Raw genomic sequence first — 12,848 nt, forward strand, 5'->3', positions numbered from 1 at the left:
CGGCTCTCCGTCTCTCACTCTCATTCCTGGTGCTCCAGAGGGGCCACAGGGGCATCACTTTCTCAGGGTCCACTGATGCACTGGCACTGGCATGCCTACTAGAGTCCAGCTGGGTCTGAGATGGATGGCAGAAAGGGCTGTATTGACTGAAGTGTGGGAACAGGGGCTGTATGTGCTTCACTACCAGGCTTTGTGCAATGACATCATGATCAGACTCCATCCACAGTCTAGATGTTTTTTAAGTGCTCACTGTTTCAAAATTTAAATACTAATGGGAACACCATGGTGTTTGGTGATCTTTCTCAGCACTTACTAGACAGACCGTGTTGTGTTTTATACCAGTATATATCACTAGAGGTCAGTATTCATTACCTGCTGTGTCTAGTATGTCACAGGAACAAATATATCAATGAGTTTCCCCATCACCATATGAAATCAAGTGTTATTTGCAAGAAATTTTATTTTAAGACCCCCTCCCACAACAACTTCAACTTCTGTTCATTTTATTTTAAAAAAGACGTTCCTTTTCAAGCAATCAATATGATGAATTGATGAATAGCCAATGATAAATCGTTACTGCTAATTAATTTAAAATATTTTAAATTAGCTGAGACCCCCTACACTAAATATTATGCTTTTTATAGCTAGATCTTTGAGACAAGAGAGGCTTTCGATTAGCATTTCCTGCACAGAATGACTTTTTTATTATTATTTTAGCAGCTGTCGCACTTATTTGGAAATGACACTATTAATTATTAATGCACATCTAAATGGATCGCATCCTGGTTTTACCATTGTAAACAGTTCTCATTTACGTAAAAGAAGAGAATGTAATTAAACATATAAAGTCCAATGATTTAATGTATGACACTAGTTTTGAACACAGCTACAATGTGTTCTGTACTCTACAATGTAAAAACATTTTGTAACCGCGCCGCCTGTCAGAGAGTCTAAACAAATGACTGGTAGATTGTGGGTTAACGGGCCGAGCGTTCCAGACGGGGCGGGGCCATCGGTCGCGATGGATTTGATTGGCTGCCAGTCACAGTGCCATGGATTCGGGGTGAGTTCAGTTTACGTGACGCACGAGTAGGGGCGTGTCATTGGCGAAATCAGCTGTAGAAACAATAACACACCAACGAACGCCCCAAAATGAGAGCTTACCTATAAATGTCAGTAATTTCAGGAGAAAGAGGCATCTTTGAGAGAGTGAGGTTAGATGAAGCACACTTCATGGTTGAGGTTCTCCACTGCATTCTGCAAACTTGTTTCAGGGGATCTCTTTCAGCTCAGCAGAGAAAGCTAGTGTGAAGATGCTGCCTTTGTGTCAGCCGTGACACGCCAGCGAGTTGAACAAAAACAGTCGAGAGTTTTTCAGAGACGTCTCAGTCATTTAAAGGTTTGATTTGATCTCCTGCACCCGGTTTAACGGGAGCCAGGAGAGAGCCACGCGCGGACTGGCATGTGGGTCAATTCTGGAAGCGTCGGAAGGTAAGGTGAAGAAATTTCACTTTGTTTCACCTCACGACAATCATGCAGCATTTATTTGCGGATTCTTAGTTAATGGTGCATTATTGCACTAAGAGCTCCATCAAAACTGTCTAGTAAAAACACTAACCACCGCCCATTCTTGATGTTGGAAACGTATGGCAAGCCGTTTAAACATGTATTCATTCAAATAACTAGATTCATTCATTCATTCATATACTGGTAACTTGCATAATGACTTTAGTAATGACTAGTTCCTATTCAGTTAGTCTACTACAGTACTCATGCATTACAATTTATGCCTTTTCTGCTTGTTACTTTGACAGTAACAAATTCCACTCTGTGGTTCACATATCAGCTATTCGCTGTTTACTAGTTACCTTTTTACTATGTGCTCACCATGTTTATGAGACGGTAATATCTATCCCAATTTTTTATCAGTAACATTCTTTATTTTGACTAGTTACAGTTGGTATTTTATAACTGATAGAATCTTATAATTGTTACTTTATAGTTTAACGAAAACCTCAACCGTGTCTTCACGGGATGTGGCACTCCAGCTTAAGGCTGTCTACATTAGACACAACTAAGTGACCATTGTAAATCCATTTGTCCTTAATGTCAGAAGTGGTACAAGCACTTGGATTAAGTCAGAAATAAAATGTGGTGTCATTTTACTGTTGGGGATTTGTCATCATTTGTCAATATTGGCAGTGACTAGTAGCAAAGGAATTCGTGCTAATTGAATTTATACTTGTTGCTGTTGGTATAATTATTAGTATATAATGAATAGGTACTAATAAATGGGGATGGGCATTTTTGGCAAATTTTCATTTTGATCATCGATAGGTTTCAAAAACGAGTACTCGTGGGTAGGGCTGCACGATATATCGCATGTGATTGTCACGCGCATTTTGTCAGTAAAGCCGGTTCCCTGATTACCGCTAAATCGCCATCACCTGCTTTCAAATGGAGCGGCATTTAATAGACAGAGCCGTAGATCACTGATAAGCCACGCAATATCGCGTTCATATCGCAGATGTATCGCCTTCGATAATGAACGCGATATTGCGTGGCTTGTCAGTGAACTACGGCTCTGTCTATTAAATGCCGCTCCATTTGAAAGCAGGTGATGGCGATTTAGCGGTAATCAGGGAACCGGCTTTACTGACGAAATGCGCGTGACAATCACATGCGATATATCGTGCAGCCCTACTTGTGGGGTGGGCCGTGTGAAGGGGGCGGGGCATGGCCATCATGGAGATAATGATAATATCTAAAGACTGTTAGTAAGATGAATGTTAAAAATAAACATATGACATGAAAACCTGTCTATGAAAACGTGATTAGAACAGTGTTAGATTGATTATGATGCGATGTTATTAATAAGGAAGCATCTAAAAGGAATAGCTGCCTGAAGTGAAGAGTGACTTTATGCAAATAAACTGAAGCCCGTTCTATGACACATCCTATGATATTAATCAGATAACTTATATACATAATGTAGACATAACATTACAACTTGTATCGGCCAAAAAAGGATGCAAATGCCAGTGAACTTTAAGTTACGCGCTATAGCGAGAGTGTGAGAGAGAAAGATGATGCGCTTCACAACGAATAACGGGTAAGGACAGAATTTACTGTAGATTTCTTTAAAGTTCTCATTATAATGCCATGTTTATGGCAGATCTGTGCTTTATTTTAATCACATTATTAAGTGATTCCATAAAAAAGAAAGCATTGCTGCATTATTATAACATCAGTATGTTTAAAAAAACATCTAAAAGCAATATGGCCGTCTCAAATGACTCAATATCGGGCATTGCATTTGAGCATGAAACTAAACACTGATATGCAGCGCATTCAGCATCTTAATAAATGTTGATATCCTGACCCAACGCATCCTATAGTGGATTAATCAGATGTAGCTATTACAACTTTCATCTGCAAAAGGTTTGCGAATGCAAACGTGAGCTTGACTGAAAGTGTAACTCCGATTGTGCTTTAAAAAGTGTCACTAATATTTCAGCAATATTTTGGATTCAACCAAAAAGTTATTTTACAGTATGAAAATCACTGATGATTATTGCTAAATTAATTACGAATAGAACTGAAAGTATATTTTTAGCACTAGATAAAAGCTTGGTGCTGCACAACTTGCATTGAACTGTATTTTTCATCTATCTCGTCAAAGTGACGAGACGCATGCTGTGGAAAGCTAAACAATCAGAGCTCGCCGCCTTATAACAAATCAGGAGAAAAAAGAAAAAAATACATTTCGATCATCGTTTTCATGGTCGATTGCCGCTGACACGGTCGAGTGCTCGGTCACTGTTGCACATCCCTACTAATAAAGTTGAAAAATATTTAGTTTCTACTCGATTAAATACTAGTAGCATAATACTAGTCTTAAAGAATAAATGATAAAATGGCTTGCCATAGGAAGCGTGTCTTTGTATCACGTTGCTGCTGCTGAAACTCGCCACCTTTTTGCTATGGCCAGTTTGTTGCTATGCATCTTCTCAGTCTTCATAGTACTGTGTTTTATTTGTGTATGTATTCATTTTCCACGGCACACTCTGATTCGGTGTCGAACATGGGCTTGGCTCACCTTTTCTTGCATCTTTCCCTCTCTGTTTCTTATATGAATTCACTGGCATTCTGTTTCATCTTAAAGCGAGAAATCCTCTTACTGAGAGAATTCACTACTGGTTTATATTTCTCAATGAAGCACATTCTGAATGGGTGCTCAATTAGGGCTTCTTACAAGTATGAATGGGGGTTTGTCAATGGCTGCCTCTATACGTTTCACACAATACCTTTACAACTGATCTAATCACAAGAAAATATCCTGAGTATTTGAATTCTCTGAAATTCCCATAATGCATGTTTTTTTGTTTGTAGCTTTGTATGCATGAGCCAAGTTCTCCCGCTAATGCTATTGTGAGATCTTACTGACTCTTTGTCCATTATAATCCAGGGACAAAGTGAAGCGTTTTAGTCTTTTGCTGATTCAGCAATCATTATTTTATGATGTGACTGTTATATTGTTCAAAGATTACTTGTCAGCAATCAACTGCTGCTACACATTACTCATAACAAACTGCAGTTAACATCCTGCTCTGTCATGGCGCTCAGAAATTGATAATACAAGTGTGGTGTACTTTCTCTTTTAGCATGACTCAGATTTTGTATTACAACTTGTATTTAGCACATGTAACCAGCTTTTTGTGTGCTCACCTTATCTGACAATATTTGATCCAAATGACATGTGTTGATAATTATAAAACAAATGCTGTGTGATCATCCATAGCAAAAATGCTCTCAGATAAGCTACTCCTATCAGTGCTATTTGAATACATTCGCTTTAGCTGTTCCATTGAGATCTGAAGTCTGGGGACTCCACCTTTCCTTTTTTTTTCTTTTCTCTATGGACTGACTTTAATGAGTCTCTCATTACTGAGTTTGCTCTCAAGGGTAAAGGTACAGTTGTATTGTGCACATGACAGCTTAGGTCCATAGGCCTTATGAAGCTGTAGTCAATGTGGGCCACTGTGCTAAATAGTTAAACTCTTGTTGACGAGTTGATTGGTGGGTCACTTTGTTATGAATCAGTTTAACTTATGCACATCACCCTGTAATTACTATTGTTGTTCTTGCTGATGTGAATGAGTATAGCATGGAGGGCATGAGTGTGAGTCAGCTGCAGTTACATCATCATTTTAAGGATCATCGGAAAATACCATATATTGCCTCCAAAATGTGGACTTTTTTGGGCATTTAAGTTGCACTTAGATAATAAAATGTTATATAACTAAATATCAAACCATGTGGCATGTGCAAACAAATGATGCTAGTGCTTTCTCAGAACAAACTTCTCTTTTAAAAGCCATTTTTCAATAACTTTTAACCAACTGATGTTAAGGGGATTTTTTTTTTTTTAAGTAGAGTCGGAAATATTGTAATTATGAGTTCTGAGCATTTGAATGACTGAAAAAAGTTGTAAGGTGCATGTCGATTTGGCATATTGCAGAAACACTGATCTGTAATAACATCATAAAATATATCTGTAATCCATGTCGAGAGCGAAAAGCAAGCCTGTAGTGATTTATAATGGATAATTATGCAAGTTTATTTTACATGTTGTATTTCAATCAATTTAAAGGTGGGGTGTATGGAACAGCTGATAGGCAACTCAATTTTTTACTTTGCGTAACACAAACATTGAATGATAGAAATGAGTAAGTGATAGAAATATAGTTATTTGGGTTTGTTGTTCATAAGTTTGTTTTGTTTAGGCTAATTTATGTTTCTGACTTGAATGGGTTACGTCATAATTACAAATGCCAGAATCGGAGGTATGAATTTCCCAGGTACACCTGAAGGCAGCATTATCTGGGTTTCACACCCAGAAAATATGTAAATACATTTGGTCTTAATTTAGAATTATTCTCTGTTCTTTCATTTGAAACCTAACACACGTGTTTTGTCCAATGTTTTGCTTGAAAATTGTGTATGTGCTATAGTTCTTTTAAAAATAAGTTATGTATTATTAAAATCGGTTATTTTTTTGTTATAAAATGCAGACTGTTTTTGTGGCTACTGCATGTGAAGAAAATAAAATGCCCCTGATGTGTTTCACTGAAAACACTATCACAATGACATAGTAGATCTCAGTGTTTCAATGGTTAATCCCTCCATTACTCCCCAGTGACTGATGGCATTAAGGGGAAAGATCTAACTCATTCTCTGATCTGGAGGACTCAGCACTCTGAACGACTTTGTGGCCTGGCTATAAAATGTCATTGATCCACTGAGACATTGACTCCTTGCAGTACAAAGGCATGTGGTGTAAGACTCTTCGAGGTTCTACACTGCAGTGGTGCAGTTTGCTCAGTGTTTGCTATTTTGAAGCAGTCTGGTATTTGGAAACACTGTCAGTGGTGCGCAGCAATACACTGCTCTACTTTAACCTGTTTACTGGCAAGCAGGAGACCACCGCGTTACATAAGTTGTCTGCGCTTATGGCATAGCCTGTCTTTACATGTCCCCTCTATAAACACTTGAAAATATTCCTATATAAACACCCTCAGGGCAAAACACTTGGCATGATGCATTGACGGAAACTAAAGAAATTAGGTCACTATGACAGGCAGGGGTTAAGCCAGTGTATGTGTTGATATGGTTTGGGTTGATTTTAGTTTTCATTTTATAAAAAAGGGAAGGTCTGGTTTCAGAGTTTTAGGATGGGGCCTTGCAGGTGCTCTCTGAGAGCGAGGTTTTTTAATCGTGGATTCTGGTTATGTGACGGCAGAGAGAGCAGCCTTTGCCACTGGAGCTGTTATGTAACACACACACAGTGCAGGAGGGGTGAGCAAGTCTCCGCTGCCCAGCTGTCTAAAAAGACAGATGTACAGAGAGGGAAAGGACAGTCAAACTTGCAGAAGAAAACTCTTGTTTGAGATTTATCTCGTGAAGAGATCCTGAAAATGTTTCATTTGACTGCATAATTAAATTTTAGTGGTTGCCACAAGAAATATGTGGAGAAAGAAAGCTTGAGAGTGCTATACTAAGTTATTATAACCTACCAAAAGAGTTTATTGTTCATTAACTGCCATATTTGCTTGTGGGTTGTAGTTGGTCCACATGCTGTGATATTCTTCTCTCTATCTACCTACATATTCAGACACAAACACCGAGGCTGGCAGGACTGAATACAAGCAGACGAACTGTTGTGTGGGCCAGTACAGTGTTTGTGAATGGAGTGGGCGTCTGCCACGCGTCTCATCTCTCTCTTTCTTTCTTTCTCTCTCGCTCATTCTCAGACCTCACCTCCCACTGTTTCTATCACTGCCTGTCACTAAAACAAGCACACAAGTGTGGCACACTGCTCCTCTCATTCCCCATGACAAAACACTGACTCACTCAACTGACTCTGCTAAAAGCTTCATGAGACATCCATGTCTCTGGTATCATTGCTTTTAGTATACACATTTGTTTGTTGTGTTTGTGTGTCACAAAAGGAAACTGTACTCAGTTCGTAGACTTTTTGACCAAGTGTTCAGAGATAGTCAAAAACACAACAATGTAAATTCTGTTATCATTTAATCACCCACATGTTGATTCAATTCTGTAAAAATGTATTCCTTCTATGGATCTGTTTACTGAAAATGAATTAGGCTGTCAAGCTTTAAATGACAAAAAACAAAACAATAAAAAACACCATAAACCTTTTATTAATCCATATATGTTGTCATATAAATATCTCAAATCTGCTGAGGCTGTACAGTAGCACAGTATAGTGTCTGAGAAACAGGCTGAAATTTATTACTCTAAAAAATGTTGGGTTAAAAACATCCCAAGTTGGGTTGAAAATGGACAAACCCAGCAATTGGGTTGTTTTAACCCAGCGGCAGGGTTAAATGTTTGCCCAACCTGCTGGGTAGTTTTATTTAACTCAACTATTGTTTAAAAATTACTGTATTGCTTAATTAAAATTAACCCAAGGTATGTTGGAAATGAACATTTATTACATTTACAATTTAATAAATAAACATTTATTAAATTGCTTATTAATAAATTTATATTAATAAACTAATAAACTATTACATTTATATTAATAAAATATTAAAGCTTATTAATAAACATTCACCTTTTGTCTATTATTGTTGTCTCTAATTGCATCTGGTTTTTAATTTCCCAACTATTTTGGGTTCATTTTAAGCTAGCCATATAGCAATTTTTAAATAATAGTTGGTTTAAATAAAACTACCCAGCAGCTTGGGTAGTTTTAAACCCAACCGCTGGGTTAAAACAACCCAATCGCTGGGTTTGTCCATTTTCAACCCAATCCAACCAGCATTTTTTAGAGTGTAGGTATTATTCATCAAAAATGTTTCTCGGTACCATTTTTAAAGGAAGGGAAGATTTTCATTGAATAGTGGCTTAAATTTGAGGTGTTTCTCACAGAAAGCTATCATAAAATTTCTATTTTCTTATGATCACCAAGGCTGCATTTATTTAATCAAAAATAAGGTAAAAACAGTAAAACTGAGAAATATTTTTACAATTTAAAATGACTGCTACTTGAACATATTTATATAGCAGCTATAATTAAAATATAATTTATTCCTGTTATGACAGCTGAATTTTCACCATCATCACCAGCGGCATGTTCAAGCTCAAACCGGTGTGCAACATTTTGCTATGGTTTCCGGGTTGAACGGCATGTTTCCTGGAAATGGTGTGCAACAGGTTTGAGATATGTTTTCTCTTGTTTTGTGGGTGTGTCAAAAATCTCAGCCCAATCAGCATCAATATGCATATAAACCATGCGGTATTAAAGAGACAGCTCGCACAATGGGTATGAATGTAACATAAAAGTACTGTACATATTTATATATTTTGCTGTTGTATTTTGGTGTTACACTTTCATAAACTTTTCTGTTCTCCTCTGATTATATAATGGTAAATATTACAATATCATAGCACAACAACAGTGATCAGCAATAATGATAAGCCTAATACTCATAAAAATACAATATAATGTCATATAGATCATTTAGTCTCGGGCGTAAGAAGTGGATTATCCTTCACCTGAAATGTTTGTCTTTTCATCCTGAAATGCGAAGCAAATGTTGGATCACAATAATTAGAAGTTTCCACAAATCCCTTCACTCGATTGGGATGTTCTCTTTTATTCTGGACGGCAAGGGCAGTGACTGTAACATCGAGCGTATTTTGCAGTATTAAACACGTATTTATACCAATTTAATAAGGCTCCGGAAATTCTTCAAAAAGAACACAAAGAATGGCCTTCTCAGCTGCCGTAGTTGCAACTCCTGCGTCATCAGAACAGGCAGGGGTTCAACGCACCACCGTTTCCGTTTAAAAAAACGTTTTGCAACGTTTTGTCGGGGCTGAACGCAAACCTGTCTTCAGTGTCACATGATCCTTCAGAAATCATTTTAATATGCTGATTGGTGCTTAACAATTCGTATCATTATCAGTGCTGAAAACCGTTATGCTGCCAAACCATGATGCATTAAAAAAAATTCTTACTGACCCCAAACGTTTGAACGTTATATGTTTTATAAAATTATAAAAATTAAAAAATTAAAAATTCACCTTTTATATTCCAAGGAAAGTCATAAAGGTTTGGAAAGACACAAGGGTGAATAAATGATGACAGAGTTGTCTTTTTTAAACTGTCACTTGAATGTAATTTCCCACATGTACATGAATGATAATGTGTAGAGAGTTAAAGTGGAAACATTGTGGTTGATTGTTCAAAGTGCCTAAGATTGCACTCACACCTCTGTACCCACTGCCCCATTTTTTGCACGCACGTAAAACATACTCAAGTCAGTTTTTTTTTAACTAATTAAATAAAAAACAATGCAGTCATGATCATCTTCACCTTGATAGAATCCTCTATAAATGTTGATGACTCTCACACAACAGTTATAATGATTAGATAACATTTACAGCTCGGCTTCATCAGCCCGTTGATGAATGTGCCACCATTATGTAACCTGTTAAAGAAGCTTCCTCCAGAGCACCCTTAACACTGACAACATTTCACAGAGATGTCTCTGAAACCTTCTTCACTGATCCAAAATCTCAAAACTGGCTGTCACATTCCCCTCATGAGGAAATAACTGAGCACCGCTGCTCTAGATAAAACGCCACTGACCTATTATGGGCCGTTTTGACACATTACTAATCTTGGTCAGAATTACCACCTTGCTGCTCAGAATGAATTGATTGAATGAGAATCATTTTCAGAACCCAGTATTTCACTGGAGGCTAGAACTGTGACGTCTTTGTCAGTGGAACAATAAACTGTGACCGTATTAATCTTTCATGAGCTCTTTTTATGGAACGTTAGGTGTCTTGGACAGTGGAGCTCAGGATGGCTTGTAATGTAGATGGCTGTATCACTTTAGCTGTATCAAAAGAATGCACTGCTCTTAGTTGGCCAAGAGTGTTGCCTGTGTGTTTATTCAAGGAAATTCTTTATTGTTTCCTGGAAAGCTAATTGATTTGTGCAGCTCAGGACACTTTTAGTGCATTTACCAAGGGTAATTCAAGCCGTAGCGGGTGCACTTTTAAAGCCACAGAGGAGTTATGGTTCCCAAAATCATTTGTATTTAATTTTATATGGCCTCTTTTATCATAGTGGTGTATTAATATTGATTTTTTTTTTTTTTTTTTTTTTCACAGCTCTATGCACTTGCTCAAATTTATGTTACTTCTTGAAGCAAAGCAGTTCAGCTTATTGAACAAATGTCTGCATCCATTATGAAACCAAAAATCTCTCATTGTTTCAGGGGGGAGAAAAAAAAGCACATCTCACATTGCTTGCTTTTGTTTGAACCTAAAAGAGAACTTTCTAGTTGTCATGGATATTAAGTTACAGTCATATGTGTTGGCACGCAGGTCTCCTAATGATTTGTTTCAGATGCATCCCTCAGCAGGTTTTTTCTCTTTTCTCTGCAGAGAGCTGCAGTCTTGATACCTAGGAGGTTTAAGTCAATGTTTATGTCAGTGTTATTATTATGTGTTAACGCTGTTTGTTTCAGTATCCTGGGCAAAGCGTGAGAATTAATGCTGTCTGGTTTAGCTGTGTTCTCTCATACCGTTCAGCGTTGCCACTGGGCTTTGACCTTAGTTAACTTCAGGTGGATTCTTCTAAGACTCCAAAAGAAAAAGCGCTATATTCACTTGTTCACGTCAACTTTGAAACTCACACACTTTGAAATGCTGTACAGCCAAGTGCAGAATTGTGTTGGCTTCTTTGTTGTTCCTTCCTCAGACAGAAATAGCACCTGACCCAGATTTTTGTTTAAACTTTGAACATTTGGTGAATGAGTAGACAGTACAGATGACGCCATTCATTATTTTGGATGTTGTTTTGAGTAACCACAGTAAATGGAGAGAATTATTATCATTTTCCTATTATAGTTTATTGTTTGTCATTTGTATTTTGCTATTTTTGTCTTGTTTGGACTTGTGTATGTATGTATTAGAAACTGAGTTTCTTTTTTATACTTCATCATCAACTGTTTTGTCCTCTCTTATAAATGATTAGCAGTACTTAAACTATTTCTCTCTATTTTGCGGTCTTTTAGGGCCCTCTCCATGGATATAGACACAGATTATGAGCGACCCAATGTGGAGACCATAAAGTGTGTGGTGGTGGGTGATAACGCAGTGGGCAAGACCCGGTTAATCTGTGCCCGTGCCTGCAATGCCACCCTTACTCAGTACCAGCTGCTTGCCACCCACGTGCCAACTGTCTGGGCCATCGACCAATACCGTGTGTGCCAGGAGGTGGGCAGACCTTTTGCATATTGTGTATATGTTGAAAAGCATTAAATATTAATATAAATACTGCACTGTAACTGTACATACATGGCAACTGCAATGGAGTACAACCTGTTTAACCAGTGTATTTATAGGCTTTAGATTCTATAAAATAGTTCAAATAGCTGGGATATATATGCCATTTATTTGTTTGTATACTTGTAATATTTGTTCATTTATTTGTAATATTTATATTAAAGGCACAATGTTTAATTTTTGGATTAAAATATTCAAAAAATAAGAAATTTTAACCAGGACACGGACCGTATCCAGGCGTCACCTATCAATGATATCATACCTGCGTTACCCTCAATTTCCCTCAAGTTTTATTTGTAAAAAACCATGGAAACACATAGACGCTAAAATATTTTATTAGACAAGGGAACAACTGTTTTGATACGTTTATAGACCGAGAACTAATCATTGTTATATAGCTCAACATGTTTAGTCTTACTGTTTGAATCTCATTTTCTTGATTTATATGAATGATATTCTAATATCGATCTAGCTTACTGCCGTGTGCAACAAGTGTCTCATAGCAGCTGGCGAGCGAACGTACAGATCAATGTTATAACATCATTTTCAAAACAATCAAATCCATGTAATATGATAAAACAGCACTGCATTATCCCACATACGCTTGACTGCGGCATGATAAAAGTTCTGCTGCTGTGTTGCGTTCGTCTCTCATTAGCAATCGCTCCAGCAGCCTCGTTCAGCTCCCACAGCTCTCGGCCCTGCTCTGCTTTATACTACAGTAATGTTTATAATCTCTTCCATGAACATGATTCATGATTTCGACATCGACCAAGATTCAACCCTCAATCTCAGCATAATCAAGCTAAGATTTTGTTTTGAATCAGCGACCTCAAGCGGCATAAAATTACAGATTGTGCCTTTAAGCTCATTTAGTTTTACTTTTAGTTAATTGTAATAATCCTAGCCAGGAAATTGCAAATATGAAATTTGTTCTTAATGGAGTTGCCAGTTTA

General features: G+C 37.4%; 1 protein-coding gene across 1 annotated transcript in view; it reads left to right on the forward strand.

Moving 5' to 3' along the window:
* Positions 1–1,147: 1,147 nt before the first annotated feature.
* Positions 1,148–12,848, forward strand: part of rhobtb4 (Rho related BTB domain containing 4) — a 30,241-nt gene continuing 18,540 nt past the window's right edge. The window contains exons 1-2 of the mRNA XM_067406628.1: positions 1,148–1,491; positions 11,622–11,823. Coding sequence (XP_067262729.1) covers positions 1,463–1,491; positions 11,622–11,823 — 231 coding nt within the window. The 5' untranslated portion in view covers positions 1,148–1,462. The remainder of the gene's footprint in view (positions 1,492–11,621; positions 11,824–12,848) is intronic.

Source organism: Chanodichthys erythropterus, chromosome 13 (assembly GCF_024489055.1).
Source record: "Chanodichthys erythropterus isolate Z2021 chromosome 13, ASM2448905v1, whole genome shotgun sequence".
Classification (NCBI taxonomy): domain Eukaryota; kingdom Metazoa; phylum Chordata; class Actinopteri; order Cypriniformes; family Xenocyprididae; genus Chanodichthys; species Chanodichthys erythropterus.